The 18744-nt window shown below is 37.0% G+C and overlaps 1 protein-coding gene across 11 annotated transcripts in view; it reads right to left on the minus strand.

Annotated features, from left to right (window-relative positions):
- Positions 1 to 18744, minus strand: part of RPS6KA3 (ribosomal protein S6 kinase A3) — a 116113-nt gene that overhangs the window by 15732 nt on the left and 81637 nt on the right. For all 11 annotated transcript variants that reach the window (XM_045875752.3, XM_064573864.1, XM_064573862.1 and 8 more), the window contains 8 exons: positions 12367 to 12455; positions 12097 to 12161; positions 11917 to 12019; positions 9662 to 9786; positions 6898 to 7023; positions 4301 to 4390; positions 2166 to 2324; positions 80 to 241 (listed from right to left, as the gene is read on the minus strand). In XM_045875752.3, the coding sequence (XP_045731708.1) occupies positions 80 to 241; positions 2166 to 2324; positions 4301 to 4390; positions 6898 to 7023; positions 9662 to 9786; positions 11917 to 12019; positions 12097 to 12161; positions 12367 to 12455 (919 nt within the window). The remainder of the gene's footprint in view (positions 1 to 79; positions 242 to 2165; positions 2325 to 4300; positions 4391 to 6897; positions 7024 to 9661; positions 9787 to 11916; positions 12020 to 12096; positions 12162 to 12366; positions 12456 to 18744) is intronic.

An 18744-nucleotide genomic window follows, 5' to 3' on the forward strand; every position in this document is an offset into this window, starting at 1 on the left:
ATTAACTATTCTATATTAAACACAGCAAATGAATTTTTAAATATACTGAAATACTGGAAGCAAACAATTTCACAATTACCTCCGGTGCAACAAAATTTGCAGTATAACAAGGAGTCATGAGAAGACCGTTTTCTGCTCTTAGCTGTTTGGCAAAACCAAAATCACAAATTCGAATAGATTCTGGATTGCCAGATTCATCCACATAAAGAATGTTGCTAGGTTTCAAGTCTCTGTGAACCACCTAATTGAAATACAAATTGAAGAGGTACATTAACAATACATTTCAATTACGGAAAACTCTTTATTCACAAACTGTCAAGCAACGTACTTAACAAGATGATGAGTGCTGACCTTTAAATTATCTCATTTTAAAATGCTGCTAATGTAAGTATAACTCTCTAACACAGAACTGGGGCAAGGAGAGAAGGAAGAAAAAAATAGTATGTACATCCCTCCTCTTTGTCCAGTTGAGTAAGTGGGTTAAGGTAAAATGCAAATAGCAATAATATCTGTCTCTAGGTTATTCATTCATTCAACAAATATGTACTGAATGCCTATCATGTGTCAGGGTATTATATAAGGAGCTCTAGATACTATGCTCAACAAGACCCATAAGATCTTTGCCTTCCCATGCTAGGAGCTTACACAGTAGTGGGGGAGGCAGAGAATAAACAGGTGACAGATGGGTCTCTACAGGAGGTAACATCTGATCCAAGACCTGAAGAACAGAATGAACAAGCCAGAACAGTGGGGGATGGTCATTCTAAGTAGAGGGAACAGCATGTATGATGGATGTATACAATAAACATATGCCCACAGGCTCAATGGAATAGGCATGGGGTTCAGGAGTAAAAAAGGAAAAAAAAAAATTCAGACTTTAAGTATTGCCTATTTGATATCTAAGTGACAATGTCATACATACAAAAAGATATCGTTTCCTTTAGAGTTTTGTATTATTTTCCCCCTTTAGTTACCTACTTGAATAGTTCTCGTACATAAGCCTTCTGACATTCCTTATTAGACTTATATGTTTCTTCTACCGTGAAATTCTGAGTCTAGAGTGTAATCAATCATCTCAGTTTTAGTTCCTAACATTGAGAACATTACTTCTCCAGACCATCTGAATACTAATTACTGCTGAGGCAACAGGAAAAGAACAGAGAAGACTCAGATGACTGCAAAGTCATCAATTCTTCAGTGAATACAGAGTCCCACTAATTTTGAGCTAGTGTACTAGGCAAATCTTGACCAGCTAGAAGTCAAGATGCTCTAGGATGAAATTAATACATTGCACTTGTTAGCTTCTATGAGCAAAGACAAAATGAGAATAATGTATTGAAAATAAACCCCTTAAGAAGTAAGCTCTTAATTTCCTTTTATTTATTTTTAAAAGATTTTACTTATTTATTTGACAGAGAGAGACACAGCGAGAGAGGGAACACAAGCAGGGGGAGTGGGAGAGGGAGAAGCAGGCTTCCTGCGGAGCAGGGAGCCTGATGTGGGGCTCGATCCCAGGACCCCGGGATCATGACCTGAGCTGAAGGCAGACGCTTAACGACTGAGCCACTCAGGCGCCCCTTATTTTATTTTATTTTTAAAAAAATATTTTATTTATTTATTTGACAGAGAGAGACACACAGAGAGAGGGAACACAAGCAGGGGAAGTGGGAGAGGGAGAAGCAGGCTTCCCGCAGAGCAGGGAGCCCGATGCAGGACTCGATCCCAGGGCCCTGGGATCATGACCTGAGCTGAAGACAGACGCTTAACGACTGAGCCACCCAGGTGCCCCTCTCTGGTTCTGCTTCTAAACTTGCAATGGACCCAGTTCTCAAGAGTACAGAGTGGCCTAGCAAAAAAGGTGATAGGTCTTCCAGGTCAGAAGACCTCACTTACTTTTTCTTGGGAAGCATAAGAATTTAATATAAACAAGTTAGGATTTCAAAGTATCACTTCAAGCTCGGTGGGAGAAGTTTACATAGAGGAAGAACAGCAGAATAAGCTAATAACAGTTATTTTCCATTAATGCATAAAGTAACTTCCACCTTTGTAATTTTAGTTTAAACATTAAGGAAAAAAAGGTAAAAAAAAAAAAGGTAAAGGTATGTGTGTGTATGTATACATATGTGTGTGTGTGTGTGTGTATATAAAATGTTAAAAAGACTTACCCCTTGTGCATGAAGATATTCAACAGTTTTGGTTATAGTAAACAGGACAGCACTGGCCTCTCTTTCAGAGAAAAATTTCTGTCTAAGAATTTTATCCAGCAATTCACCCCCTTTCATAAGTTCTGTCACTACATACACATATTTTCCATCATCATATACCTGTAAAATTAAACATCAAAATGTAAAAAATTATTTGAAGCTTTATATGTACTCAGAACAAAGTTTAGCATATTCAAGAGAAAATTAAAACTCATTTTATAGTCAAGGAAAATTTTACTTATCACAGCCAATAGAGGGTATAAAATCTGCAAACCATTTTATACATATAAGAATATTAAAATACAAATTGATTAGATTGAATGTCAGAAAAATAAACTGTAATTTCCTTCTATGAAACATAAGTCATGGCAATCAAAGTAACTATGGGCAGCGTATATCAAGGGGCACTGAACTTTTGCTCTCAGGGTTTGTTTCTCTTGATCTTTTTATCTACCGATGACAGCAGGGACTGGTATAAAGACACATGCCTGTGATTTTCCTGGAACTTCTACAATTGCAGAACTGTATTTACATACGCAGTACAATGAATTATCCTGGTTTTGATTAAACTGAAAGACAAGTTGTGGCAAGAATTAAGTAGGAAGATTAAGTAGCAAAAAGAAATTCCATCTAACCCCACAGAAGCATGCCAGTTTACTCCTAATGTAGAAATAGAAAGCTCATTGTAATTTTGGATTTGTACTCCAGGCAATCCCGAACTGAAATAACCCCTTTATTAAACTTCAGTTCCTTTTATTCCCCCTCACCACAGGGCTACTATACACTTTTTATTTAGTTCCATAAGAGGTACCATGTACTAGGGCCCCAAAAATGGAGAAAACAAGGTACCCGTCCTCGATGTTTTTATTCTAGTAGAGAGAAACAGACATAAAAACAAGAGTTAAAAAAATGTTGGAGATACTGTAATAAAAGTAGGGAAAATTTTAGAGACTTTGGAATTTGAAATGAAGGAAGGAGGAAAGATGTGAAAAACAGTGACAGCTTAGGGAGTTTATAAGGCAAGGATGAGAGAAAATATTTTCCATACCTCCTTTTTGATTTACTTAGTTGGATTCTTGGAGATTATATCAAAGAGCCACTTAAAGCTACACAGCTTCACATTTAATGGCACTAAGCTAACATTCTCCTTCTAACAATGAGCAGGGATAAATTAATCTGAGGAAATTAGGAGTTTTGGTTATGAAGAAGGGAGAGTAAACTTTGGAATTCATGAAATCTCAGAGGTGAAAGGCGAAAGGCACCTTAGAAGTCCTGTGGCTTAGTTGGCCACAGGACGTATCAGGTCTACAACCCAGATACAGTCTTTGAGGCTCTGTGGGCACCACCAGCAAGAGAAGATTTAATGCTGTCTGGGGAGTTCACACCCTTTGCCAACAGCTCTGTTATGATAAAAAAAACAGAGGCAGCAAGGAGAGGATACTTTACTTGTCTGGGGTGCAGTGATGCGCAGGACAGGCTTCCTGGAGGAAGTAATGTTTTAGCAAAGTTTTAGATGCACAGTAGTTAGCCAGGCAAAGAAGGGAAGTGGTAGTATTAATTGAGGAAACCATAAATTCAAAGATAGAATGGCATGAGAAAAGGAGGAAAGTTTAAAGATGAGCACATAGTGGAGCATGGTTGGAGCATGGGGTGGAGAGGAAGTGTGAAAACCAGTGCAGACAGAGGAAGGTAAGGACTGGAGGTGAGAGGGGGTAGGAAATGTAGGCTGAGGGGTAATGTGGTTCCATGTGAGTGTTTGCTCTCTCTGGCAGTACTGTGGAAGACAGTCTGGGGAGTCCATGAAGCATGAGACTAGTCAATCCCCAATACTAATTAGTACACACATGTTCCAACAAAGATATCAAAAGCAATAATGTCAGCTACACTTTTCTTCTTAAAGCAAAAGTATAAAAATTAACTATATCAACAGGTTTTTCTTTATAACTGAAATTATGCTATATATGTTGTCCTTAAGTCAATTTTTTAAAAACTTACTCCTATTAGGTTCTTTGTCTACCACATGATATTTGAAAACATTCCAAATGTGAGCTGGACAACTGATTCAAATGATCAGAGTTCAAGAATCTACTACTTACGTCCTTTAGAGTAATGATGTTTGGATGCTGTCCATAACGAAGAAGAATTTCAATTTCTTCTGTTGGGTCTCTCTTGCTTTTATCAATAATCTAAAAGGCAAATATTTATCATAAAATCTCATGAACTGTTAAGGTCACAAACCTTAAGAATTTACAGCTACAGACTTTAGGTATTATCTTACATAAATACTGGACATATGAGCCATTTATCAACCAATTTTATTCAAGTACCTGGCCAGACTGTCTAATCAAAATTTGAAAGCCAGTCTAAGTTTAGGACTTTCTAAACACTCAAAAGCCTCAAGAAAAGGTACCAAGAACATATCTTTCTTCCATCCTTGAATGTCTTAAAACCTTGGAAGCTCAAGTCAACTTCTAACCCCTATCAATACAGATAATTAAGAACAAGATGTATCTGCAACACCACCACTAACATCTGTTTATTGAATTAACTTTACTTCCTTTAATAAAAGTCTTCAATGGAATAACCAATTAGTTGGTAAGCTACTTAAAATACATAAAAAATTAATTCACAGCTAAGTAGAACAAGCTTATTTTTGAAGCTAGGCAGAAAGCTAAGCAGAAAACCACACCTAGAATTTTACTTGGCTAGAGTTAAGTTTAATTATTATAATAAAGCCCTTTAAAATACTAATGTAGCTTTCCAACCCTTTTATGTCAGCTGCTTCTTAAAAATACACCTCTTAATGTTTTAATCTGTTAAAGTAATATTATATTTTTAAAAGGACAAGTTTGGCTTTCATTTTGTCCAGAGGGTAGTCTGAAACAAATTTTGTGACCTTCATATTTTCAATTTTAAAAAAGCTTAGTAATTAATGTACACAATAAATACTCAATTGCTCCAGCAGTCAAGGAAAGAGCTTGCAACTCAGATAGCCAAATCTGCTATCTGAAATGGATTTAGTTGTAAAACAGTTCTGTACGTGGAGAACAGGGAATACAAACATTAGGTGTACACTGTAATCAAATGCAAATGCAAATGTGTGGAATTAGGCAAATGGATGATTAAGACGAAAGGTGTATGGAATAGACATCCTAATTCAGGGGATATGATCCGGGAATAGTCTTTTGAAAACTAGAACACACTGGGAGGTGTTATTCCCAGCAACATTCTCTTTGATCTGTTAATCTGAGCAGAGTTTACGTCACATTCATACTTGTGTTTGTAGATCTTAGATTTGTAGTAATTTCAGTAGAATGAAGTTGTGCTGGGATTGGTTTTATGAATCAAATTTAAGTCACAAGAATCCACAAATAGCTTGAAGATATTCTCAAGGTTTTGGTATACAGCTTCTGGTTTCTGTAATTCAAAGGGGGCCTCAGGGCACTTATGCTTTTTTTCTGATGTGTTTATGGAGGCAAGATACACCCTTAAACTGCCCCTCATGTACACTACTCACCTTCTCTCCTTTCATGTAAGCAATCTGAAAATTCCTATGTACCCCAGATTTCACTATGAGCAATGAGTAGGAGAAGAGCAAATTAACATGCATTTCTATGGTTCATCCTACGTCTGACAGAAAGCCGGACACTGATGATTTTTAAAACAATTACATCTAAGTTTAGAATAGTAATTACAATTTTTTTGTGTATGTGTGCGTCTTCCCAGATTTTTGCTATGCATATATAAAACACATTTATTTTTATTTTTACACAGTGAAATCATATTAGATGATAGACGGATGGATGTACTGAAATAATTATTAATGCCCCTCTCCTACTAACTAAACATGAGCTACCCACACTTATAGACCAGTTCTAAGGTCCAAAATAAGTTGAAAGCTTTAGATATTAAATCGCTTGTACTGGGAGAGTAGTGACTACCATCTCAAGAAATGAAAAGGCAGAGACTTGAATATAGCATTTTTTCACTTACAACTAAGGTTTGTAACTCAAACTTTATCATAGAGCCACGTGATTTGGTTTTTGGCTTAGAAAATTCTTATTGTCTTGACACCTGCTGAAATTAAAACAGCTAATGATAATAAATTTTATAACAGTAGTGGTTCACTTTTATTGGTTCACAGATCCTTTTATATGTAAAGGACAGTATGAACATTTTTGCCAGAAAAATGGAAACACATAAAATTTGGCATACAATCTTGAGGAATTCCCTGATACTTAGACCACAAAATGGGGGACTTTTTAGAGTAAAAGGATGTTACTAAAAATCAGGTCAGGTGTAAACTGTACTAATGCCTTGAGCAAACTGGAGGTACGCTACCTTGCCTTTAGTTTACAGGTGAATCCGTGGTTCCAGATTAAGATCCCTAAGGGTTGCTAGGCAAACATTTAAATTTACCTTTTTTAAAAAACAAAACAAAAGGCACATTTACCAAAGAAGAAGTGTTTAAGTTTAACTGGTACTGACACATGTGAATAATAACTGTTAGAGTTGCATTTTATATTTTATTTTAAATTTTTTAAGTAGGTTCCATGCTGGGCATGGAGCTCAACGTGGGGTTTGAACTCATGACCCTGAGTTCAAGACCTGAGCTGAGATCAGGAGTCAGATGCTCAACTGACTGAGCCACTCAGGTGCCCCAGAGTTGTATTTTAAATCTAAAAATATTTACCTTCACGGCAAACTCCATGTTTGTAGCTTTATGTATGCATCTCTTGCAAACAGAGTAGGAGCCAACTCCAATATCTTCTTTTACTTCATATCCATCAGTAAACTGAATACTGTTTCTGTGTAACTGCTACAAACACAATTACAAATTGACAAAGAGTTTTTTAATGACTATGGTACAATTCATAATAGGGGAATATGTTACCCATTATGCATTGTTGATGCTAACAATAAATATAAATGAATATAAGCAAAAATAAAAATGAATCTTTACAGCATTTATTCTTCTACAACTATGTATTTTAGAGGTGTCTACCATAAAACGTACAGCAAGAAATAGGCTTTTAATTTTTTTAAGAAGTTTTTTTTTTTAAAGATTTTATTAATTTATTTGACAGAGAGAGATAGCGAGAGATGGAACACAAGCAGGGGCAGGGGGAGAAGGAGAAGCAGGCTCTCTGCTGAGCAGGGAGCCTGATGCGGGGCTTGATCCCAGGACCCTGGGATCATGACCTGAGCTGAAGGCAGACGCTTAACGACTGAGCCACCCAGGCACCCCAAGAAATAGGCTTTTTAAAAAGCTTATGTTAAAAATAAAAAATTGAGTACGTACAACAGAAAATGCAGAGTTACTTGATAAGGGGTTGAAAAGCCCTGCCTGCGACTGAGCCCTATTCCACTCCCCAAATGGCACTAGGCCTTTGAAGTACTTTTGCAAATAGGGAGAAGTTTGAAGCCTCTGATATAGAAGAAAAGATTTAGGAGGATTCAGAATTAGAATATCCAGATTCTTGTCTCAGATGCCCCTCTGGCAGACTGCAACCCTGAACATGTGTTTTCTCAGAGGGTAATGGTGAGGATTAAATAAAAATAACATATTTGAAGGTGATACCTATTATCATCATTGTGGACTATCAGTAGCCATGCCCTCCATTTCCACCCTCAAGTCAAAGTTTCAATACAACTTCTGCTAGAGAAGCTGTTAAAGGGTTAAGGACTAGTAACACGTGGTAGGATGATGGCTAGCATATTAGTAGTTCCATAAGCAGGCTGAGGGAAGTTGTGCTGTCCTTGGCTATATTGAAAGGAGACCCCCCCCCCCACCAATGCCTATGAACTGTGTATAGGTTAACATTTGAATTCTGTAGAATATATGTTTGTGATTTCTATGTCAGGTACAGAAGTTACAACTTAAAAACTTGCCATACATCACATGCTTGCTATAGTAAAAGGAACAAACTACTTCAATCATGAACTTTATTTAAAAACCAGTGTTTAAATTGGTTTTCTAGAAAGTGGAAAGCAACTTAACTCGAGAAAAAACTTTAGAGCAAAAGCAACTTCATCATCAAGCAAATTCAAGCACTAATTAGTGCCCTAAAAACAATCAGTGCTTCAAAAGATATATCTATTCCCTCTTATGATTTGGAAGATTTATTAAATTTACCTTTCCATGATGCTGGGATGGGATGAAATAAATCTAATGGTTTTTACTACTTGTGTTTCTCTAATAACATTTACTAGTTCAGTCTCCTGTTACAAACACACAGACATCTGGAAACCTGCTTCTATTGTTTTTACCTTGTGCTCCAACTCTGATACACAGATGGGATAATGAGGTGGGGGACACCCTAAGATTGTGCCTATAACCACTTCTTTTAAATAGCAATGGGGGCTCCAAAAGAACAAGGACACAAAACTTGGAGAACATAAGACTGAAGTTCACTTTTATTTCTTACACATTTCTACAGCAGAAGTTGGTGAACTATATAGCCTGTGGGCCAAATCTGTTTCATTACTAGCTTTTGTAAATAAAGTTTTATTGGCACACAGCCACGCTCACTTATTTAGCTATAGCCCATGGCTACTTTTGTGCTACAATGGCAGAGTCGAGTAGTTGTAATGGAGATCATATAGCCTACAAAGCCTCAAATATTTATTAACTGGCCCTTTACAGAATAAGTCTGCTGAGCCCTGTTCCAAGCCATCAGGGAACCAGGAGACCTCAGTTCATCATAACTGACCTGACAGAGGCAGCAGATGAAACAAATTAGGCCAGATAAACATTATGAGGCATAGGAGAGGGTATAGATAAGATGGTGATATGCATCTCAACTCTCTTAGAATTTCCCCCCCTTTTTTTTTAAAGATTTTATTTATTTATTTGAGAGAGAGCGCAGAGTGAGGGAGAACACAAGCAGGGGGAGGGGCAGAGGGAGAGGAAGAAGCAGACTCCCCACTGAATAGGCAGCCTGATGTGGGGCTCGATCCCAGGACCCCAGGATCATGACCTGAGCCGAAGGCAGAGGCTTAACCAACTCAGCCACCCAGGCGCCCCTCCCCTTTCAAGTCAGATAGGTATCCAGGACTCTGGTGCATGCAATCTTTTTTTTAAAGATTCATTATTTATTTATTTTAGAGACAGAAAGAGCACGCATGGGCGTGTGCAAGCCGGGGCAGGTGGGAGGCAGAGGGAGAATCTCAAGCCAACTCCGCACTGAGTGCACAGCCCCGCCAGCGGCCTGATCTCACGACCAGGAGATCATGACCTGAGCTGAAATCAAGAGTTGGATGCTTAACCAACTGAGCCACCCAGGCACCCTATCTTTTTAAAGGCATATGAAAGGAATTCCTAAGAGTAACATCAATGATATAAAATGTATTATTTTAAACTGCCCACTTAAAATCAGCAGTTAAATCTAATTATTCACACAGTAAACTATATTTTACAACATTTCAAATTTTAAATTATTTATACATTCACTCACCTGCACAATTGAATGCACACCAACTGTCTGCATAGCTTGGCTTTCATCATCTGAGGTGATAGCAACAAAACTAAACCCCCGAAAAAGCTGATGTGCATTAGCACTAGGTGGAATACCCGGTGAATCTGAAAAGAATAATACATTACTAAGAAGGTAATACTCTGAAAGATAATTAAGGGAAGAACTGTTGACAGTATGACCTTTCTTACTTATTCTGGAATTCCACTTCTTAGGCATCCAGGGCTTCTAGGATAACTCAGTGAAACACTCTATCAGCTTTGTCCTGATGGCTTATTGGCATCACAACTCTAACATCCTAGTTCCTCTGAGCCCAGAAAATAGCTAACTCATTGAAGAATATAATAAATCAATGAATTACTAGGCTAATGTTATTCTAAATTAGCACTGTCTCATAGAATTTCCTATAGTGATGGAAATTTTCTTTATCTGTGCTGTCGAATATGGTAGCCACTGGCCACATGCAGCTCCTGGGCATTTGAAATGTGGTTAGTGTGACTGAGAAGCAAAATTTTAAATTTTAATTAATTTAAATTGAAATAACCACACGTGACTACTGGCTACCATATTAAACAGTGCAACCCTACATGATAACCTAACAATGCTACAGCTCCTGGTGAGGGGGAGATACAAGGTTCACCTACAGATAATTTAGGAGAAAAGAATTTAGTCTGGTAGTCTCAATATATAATATCCGAATCTGGAAATCTAAACTACAAGTTAAAAATTACTACATTTATATATATAAGGAACAAAAGTAATTTCTTTTTTTTAAAGATTTTATTTATTTATTTGACAGACAGAGAGAGAGCACAAGTAGGCAGAGTGGCAGGCAGAGGGAGAGGGAGAAACAGGCTCTCCGCTGAGCAGGGAGCCGGACGTGGGGCTCAATCCCAGGACCCCAGAATCATGACCTGAGCCGAAGGCAGCCGCTTAACCAACTGAGCCACCCAGGTGCCCCAGGAACAAAAGTAATTTCTGAGACAATCATGGTATGCAGTCCTTAAAATATATTTTATGACATGACATGTATGGTTACTCAAATTATTTGTGTGGAATCTACTGGCATTAACAAAAATAGAAAAATACTTTTAAAAAATATAATTAATATTCACTACAAAAACAAACAATAAAAGCAGAACAAATGTGCTATTCATAAATATAAAGACAATATTAAGCATACTAATATTTATAATCATACTATAAAGGCTAAGGGCAAGCAAAAAGCAAACAGGCAAATATACTTAAATATCAACTCCACATAAAGTTCTTTTTTAATATCAGCTTGATATTCTCAGCAACAAAGATTGTTTAGTGCATTTTAAACCAATGTGACAGTATTATACTGAAGAACTCTGCTAAGAGAACCAATCTGGGCAGAATACAATGTATAACTGCTCTCTTTTGAGATTTTTCCTCTATCAGGCCAAATTGTAATGAGAAAGCAAAGTAAAACATTACCATATATCATCAATTCTATGCATACCACTGTTCATGTATTTGATAAAATTTTGTTCATGTATTAATCAAAATTTCTAAGACTGTCTTATAAAAATAATAAATATCCACCAGTGTTTAACATAATTTATGAGGTTATTGACTGGAAAGCTTTATAATAAAGTGAGGTTTAAATGATGTACTCTATAGAAAATATATGCAAATATACTTTTTATTTCTTTGCTTGTCAATGATAAACCTGGGGTCTGGTACACCTAAATGAGAGAGTACGAGAGTGCAGAACACACCATTACATGCATACACACACTAATTTAATGAAATACAGATTACCATTTCAAAGATAATTTCTCTAATAATAGTCATTGTTTACGCAATTCTAGGATAAAGCATGACACAGGATATGAATCATTTTGAAATTATCACACCTCATATAAAGTTTATGTTTTGGATTCGAACTTGACAAGTACTTCCAGAATACTACCTAATATCAGAGTTTTAAAGAGTACTATCTATACTGAAGAGTATTTCATGTAAAAATAGCTACAGGTAAATAAATGCACAACCAAAGAATTTTTTCACATAAATAGTATCAAAGTTTAAGGCACAACCTAATTTGCTAAAAGATTTAACAAGGATCTTAACTGCTATAAAATGCTATAAAGGATTTATTAATTATCTAGTTATTGCAGCAGGGATATGGTATGACGGGGAGATATGAGGATAGCATTAAGAGTCATACATATATACGTTACATTTAGGTTTTTACATTTTCTCCTTACCTTTGGGAGTTTTTGCAGTAAACTCAGGATCAAAATAGAACGTATCTTCAGGCCTGCCAGTTGCAGGTTTAAAAGGTGGATGAATTTCTCTTCTGTACAGTTTCTGGTGGGAAAAAAGAGAGACTTAGACATGCATTAATTACAAAAAAAAATTCAAACAAATTTTCATTTTATACTCACATTCCAGTCTATTGTTGAGAAAAATGAATGTCTTTTAATTTCCTCAACTCCATCTGGTCCTGCACCTATCAAAAATTAAATGGTTTAAAATTTTTGATTAAATGGTAATTTTATTTCAAGGAGGAATATATAATTTATTTAGTCTTTGCTTTTAATGTTTGTCCTACTATGTCATAATTCCACAACAAAAACAAATATCCACCTCCGCCCATCAAAAAACCCCAAAGACCAACAAACACACAAAAGAAACAAATTAATTACAAATTTTACCTAATCTGTTTGCAGGATTTCGTTTGAAAAGCATTCGTAAAAGACTCTGGGCTTCAGGACTCAAAAACTGTGGCATCCCAAGTTTGGCTCTAAATAATAAATCCACACAATAACATTTTATTTTTTGGAGGTATCTGTAATTTTATTTTAAAATTTTTAATCTTTTTTTATTTTGAGATAATTGTGGATTTATACTACGTTGTAAGAAATAATAGAGACAGATCCTGTGTACCTTTTACCCAGTTTTCCCCAATGATCACATCTTAAAAAACTATAGTACACTATCACAACCAGAATACTGACATTGATACAATCCACTGATCTCCTTCAGATGTCTCCAGTTTTAACTGCACTCATTGTGTGTTTAAATTTAGTTCTATGCCATTTTACCATATGTATAGGTTCCTGTATCCACCACCACAGTAAAGATGCTGAACAGTTCATTACCACCAGCATACCTCACGTTGTCCCTTTATAACCATACCTGCCTCCTTCCCTCTCTAATTCTTAACCTCTGGCAATCACAAATCTATTCTACATTTCTATAATTTTGTCATTTTAAGAATGTTATGTAAGTATAATCATAAAGTGTGCAATCTTTTTTTTACTCAGCATAAATTCCCTTGAGATTCATCCAAGTTGTTGATTAGTATTCCACGGTGTGGGTGTACCAGTTTATCTGTTTACCTGTTGAAGGGCATCTGGATTGTGTCCAATTTTGGGTTACTACAAATAAAGATGCTATGAACATTTGTGTATAGTTTTTTTGTGTGAACACTTAATAGAATTTTAGTCCATAATTTTTTTTAAAGATTCTATTTATTTATTTGACAGAGAGAGAGAGAGTGACAGACTACAAGCAGGGAGAGGGGTAGAGGGGTAGGGAGAAGCAGACTACCTGCTGAGCAGGGAGCCCGATGTGGGGCTCGATCCCAGGATCTCAGGATCAATACCTGAGCCGAAGACAGACACTTAACTGACTGAGCCACCCTGGCCCCCTAGTCCATAATCTTCTAACAAACTTTTCCGTTTTTATAAATTTTGCAACAAGCACTGTTGTGAGAGTAAGATCATCTGAGTTTTAGTTCTGGCACTGTTACTAAGAACTTTGTGACCTTTGGGAAAAGACAATTCCCTTCGGTCTGTTACCACTTCTTTATAAGCAAGGGGACTAACCGTCAGATCAATGGCTCCCCAACTGGAGCCTTGGAACCTTTTTTCAAAAGAAATTTAAGAAATCCACTATTTAAAACTGCTAAAAGAACATGTGCTACATATGCCTATGTTTTCCTCCCATTCCCTTTAATAGTCCTACAAGGAAGAGGAGCTGGTGGGAAAAGGGTCTGTGGAACACCTAAGAGTCTACAGCACACAGTCTGAAACCCACCAGCTTGAATGAGCTTGAAGGTCAGTTTCAGCTCTAATATATAATTTTATTCTTTTTTTCTAACTTATAAACTAAGGAACTAATGATCCTCTAAGTATGAAAATAGTAACAAAGCTGGAGAAATGGCTAGCAGAGAAATTTCTACTTCAGAAATAGATCCATTTATTATTCAGTGAGTTGTTACTGAGCTACTACGTGCCAGATATTCCTTAGTGCTGAGGATATAGAGATGAAGATAGCCCCCTCCAGTTAGTGGGGAAGACAGAGATGGATAACCCAAGGATAACCCTAATATGTGAAGAGGCAAATTCAGAAGGACATATAGAAAGACTGCTAAGGGAACAGCAGGGGATCATCTAATTTAACATGAGAGACTGAAAGGCCTTAAATGCAGTTTAAAGGTTGAGAATTTATTCACTTGGCCAGTGTTCCCCCAACATTTTACTAAATAACTTTAAATTCTCTAGACACTCAGCAACAACAACAAAATACTTCATGATCTAATAAATTTGTGGAATGTATCTATTATACCCCCTGTTGGAGACACAGAATAAAATACACTGCATATAAAAGGCTGAGAAATCTAAAGTAATCAGTATTTTTCTAAACATTTGCTTCCAGTACATCTTTTTCAGAGCATACCTATTCACATCTTATAGAATTAGGATTCTGTTGAACAAATCTGGGAAAATACTGCCATATTAGGTAATAAGGATATAGCAGAGGTCTTTATTTTATTTATTTATTTATTTATTTTTTTAAGATTTTATTTATTTATTTGAGAGAGAAAGCATGAGGGGGGGAGGGTCAGAGGGAGAAGCAGACTCCTCGCTGAGCAAGGAGCCCGATGCGGGACTCGATCCCGGGACTCCAGGATCATGACCTGAGCCGAAGGCAGTCACTTAACCAACTGAGCTACCCAGGCGCCCTAGCAGAGGTCTTTAAACAGTGGTCTAACAAGACCAAATTTATTTTCAACAAGGTAACTCCAAAGGTAGTATAGATTGACCTGGAGTGGGAAGTGGTGGTAGTTGTAGGCATTCTACTTCGAAGCTTGACTCAGTAGTGTAGGTAGGAAACCACCATGGTCTAAGAACTGTAAGCAGTGCAATGTAAAGGAAAGCCTGGGACAATGAAATATTTCTGAGAGCAAATTTGGTCAATACCTACATGTGCAAGAGAGGGGAAGAAATCAAGAATGATTTTTAGGTTTCTGGCTTGGGAAGCAGGGTGCTTAGAAATGAGGCTAATTGAAAATACAACAAGAAAAAAGAACAGCAAACAGATAAATTTAGTTTAAAAATGTTAAGTCATACATATCACTTTTTCAGAGAGCCATGCAGGTGAGTAAATGCAAATATAGGTCTGATGCCTGGTTAAGTTAAAGAAAGAGTGATTTGAGAGTAATTAAAATGCTGACAGTAGTTATAGGAAAGACTGAAGTTAGCCAGGAAAATGAGCACAGAAGGGAAGAAAAGCATATCAGAGATGAAACCCTGGGGTACAAGAACATTTAAAGAGTGGTCAGAAAAAGAACAATTTGAGCATTAAAAATAATGAATGCAACTGTTTGTAAATGCTGAATCACACTGATTATTAAATCCCATAGATTCATTTTAGTAAAATAAGAAAAAGAAAAAACTAACATAAAACCCAACTCACTGGACACCATCCCCACTGGAGGTAATCAGGGCTCTGGCAATTGGAAATAATTAAGAATCAAGTATTTATTCTGACTTTCTTGTTTGAGCCTTATTTCAAGGTAACTAAAGAGCCCTAGTTGATTAGAGAAAGTTCAGTGTTTTGGAAAATACCAGCTAATAAATAAAGAAGGAATAAAAGTAATAGAAAATCACGATTTTTGAATTCCTAATAAAATGTTTCAAGTAATGATTACCAATGGTTGAAACCACTAGATGAAAGCCTGCCAGGGAACTTTGTAATAGAGGAATCAGCTGTAACTATAGAACTCATCACTTAAAGTGGGACAACCAGGTGTTCTAAGCCTTCTGATGTGATGCAATAGGGTGCAGCATGAGCTATGAAATAATCTTGCCCAAAAAAACTTAACCAGAAATGCAATAAAGGGACAAGTTAAACAATATTACAAGGAGAATAAAACAATTTCAACACTCCTAGGAAAAGACTAATTGTGTAACCATGTTAACAAGAGAGCCACAAGAACTGGCTTTAAACTCATTCAATTGATCAAAAACAACCTGCCTAGGTAAACTGTTTGTTTGTTTTTGTTTTTTTCCAAACCAACCAATCAATAACTGCTCTTCATCTGTGAAAATCAGCCAAACAAGAGTGGACTAATTCCAACAACCACACCTGAGTGCCAAGTGATCAACAACAGTCCCACCCAAGTAACCACTCTTAGAGATGATGTCAACCCACTTATGGCCCTGAAAATCTGCCAATTCTTGAACTCCACCCTTCCCCCAAACCCTATGTTAAGAAGAGTGGTCTATGCTGCTTAGACACTATTAGATCAGCATCACTCTCCCTTACTATAGTAAGCAATAGGATTGGCTTTATGCTTTTTGTTTCATATACTGAGAGGTTGTCTTTTTGACAAGATAAATTCTGAAAGTGGAATTCTATAAAACTGTCTTGGTTTCTTCTACAAGTAAATGGTAGGGAAAAACAAGGTAGAGTGTTCTGGAAAAACAGAAGCTTGAGAAATACAACCAAATGAAATGTTCAGATGTGATTTGGGACTATAAAGACACAGTTCTGGAGAAAATCTGAAAAGTCTGGTTAAGAATTGGTATTAGTGGATACCTTAGCAGTGTCTTGCTAGGTGTGGTTATGTAAGAAAACATCCATATTTTCTAGCGATGCAAACTGCAGTAGGTGAGAAATGGCATGTCTGGAATGCTTAAAATATTTCAGTGAAGAAAGAGATGAAGCAAATGTGGCAAAATCTTGATGTCTGTTGAATCTGCATGACTGATATATGTGTTCACTGTATTAATTCTATTTTTGTGAATTACATTAGAAGTTTTTCGTAACTAAACAGAGAAAAGCAGGCAGAGAAGGAATGGTCAAGCAGGAGATCAAAAGAGGAACTGTTAGGGAGGCAGGAGAAGCAGATGCGAGTAGGAAGATCTAAATGGGAAGAAAGTGGCCAACAGTGTCAAATACTCCCAGAAACACCTTTCTTAACTGTCTCCTCTAAAATGGCTTCTGCCCCTGCCCCTTCCCTCACACTTCAAGAATAATCTGGTTTATTATGCCTATTGCTCCTATTACTATCTGATATTATTATATTCATTTTTTAAAATATTAATTCCTTGTCTCCCCGACTAGAATGCAAGCTCTGTGAGACTGGAGAAGATCCTGTCCGTCTTGTTCACATTGCATCCTATGTAAATGCAGCAAGAACTCAATCATCTGTTGAATGAATTGTGTGAACAAATGGTGCGGAGAGTCACCTTTCTAACAACCTGCCACTGGTTTAAGCAACCAGATCACTGCTGACCATAATAAGAGGAGTTTCAGGAGAGTGGTGGGAATGAATGATCAACAGGCTGTGGAATAAAAGCATCCAAGAAATGGTAACAGAAAGCACAGACTATTCTTTAAAGAGGCTTTGTGATGAAAGGATGCAGAAAGATGGGCAGAAAGTTGAAAGGAAGCCAGGTCAAAGAGAGGTTTTTTGTTTTTGTTTTCCCGACACTAGAGTATATTTGTTAGCTGAAAGGAAGGGGCCAGAATCGATGGAGTAATGAAGGTTTAGGAACATTAATTTATACAGCAAATATTTTTTTACCTTTTTTATTGTGGAGAATAAAATAACGTGCAAAACAAACCAACCCTGCACAACCCCAACATCACCAAAGTATAGTTCACTGATTTACCACAAAGTCATGTGGCCAAGAAATATAACACTGTAACCCCTCATTCAATGTAACCACTTTTCTTATTTTGCCTTGGCTGTTGCCATCTAAATATGGACCTTAAAAACTGTGCTTTAGTTTGTCTGCTTTAAAACTTTATAAATAGAGGGGCGCCTGGGTGGCTCAGTTGGTTAAGCGTCTGCCTTCGGCTCAGGTCATGATCCTGGGGCCCTGGGATCGAGCCCCGCATAGAGCCCTCCATCGGGCTCCCAGCTCTGCAGGGAGCCTGCTTCTCCCTCTCCTTGCCCCCGGCTCATGCTCTCTCTCACTCTCTCTTAAGTAAATAACTAAAATCTTTGGAAAGAAAAAACAAAAAAACTTTATAAATAGAATCATATAGTTATTTATTCTTTTGTATCTGTCTGCTCAGCATTCTTACGTGATTTACCCAAGTACCTGCATATAACTGTGGTTTGTTCATTGTCTTTGCTGTATGGCACACTGTACCCCTGGGCCAAAGGCCTCAGTCTCTTTTTGTATGGCTTTCAAGCTAAGAATGGTTTTTACATTTTTTTAAGGATTTTATTTGAGAGAGAGAGTGAGTACAAGTGGCAGAGAAGAACAAAGGGAGAGGGACAAGCAGACTCTGTGCTGAGGGCGGAGTCTGACATGGGGCTTGATCCCATGACCCTGAGATCATGACCTGAGCTGAAATCAAGAGTTGGAGGTTTAACTGACTGAGCCACCCAGGCGCCCAGGTTTTTACATTTTTAAAGTGTTGGAAACAAACAATAAACAATAAGAATATGTGACAGACACAGTGTGTATTGGCTTGCAAAGCCTAAAATATTTACAGATTGTTTGTCAACCCCTGCTGTATCTCATGTATGAATATATCATAATTTATGAATCCACTCTACTGCTAGTGATCCATTTTCCACTTTTTGGCTATTACAAATAATGCTGCTATGAACGTCTTTGTTCTAGTTTCTTGATGTGCAAGTACCTTGATGGATGTAAACTGAGTGCATGCCTATGAATGGGATTACTGGATGAGGGTATACATATATTTGGCTTTAGAAGATAATGTCAAAAACTGCTTTCCAAAGTGGTTATAAGAGTATTTATATTCCTTCCAGCTATAGA

The sequence above is a fragment of the Mirounga angustirostris genome, unplaced genomic scaffold (assembly GCF_029215605.1).
Source record: "Mirounga angustirostris isolate CCGP_5_RB_7025 unplaced genomic scaffold, mMirAng1.0.hap1 SCAF_11, whole genome shotgun sequence".
In the NCBI taxonomy this organism is placed as follows: Eukaryota; Metazoa; Chordata; class Mammalia; order Carnivora; family Phocidae; genus Mirounga; species Mirounga angustirostris.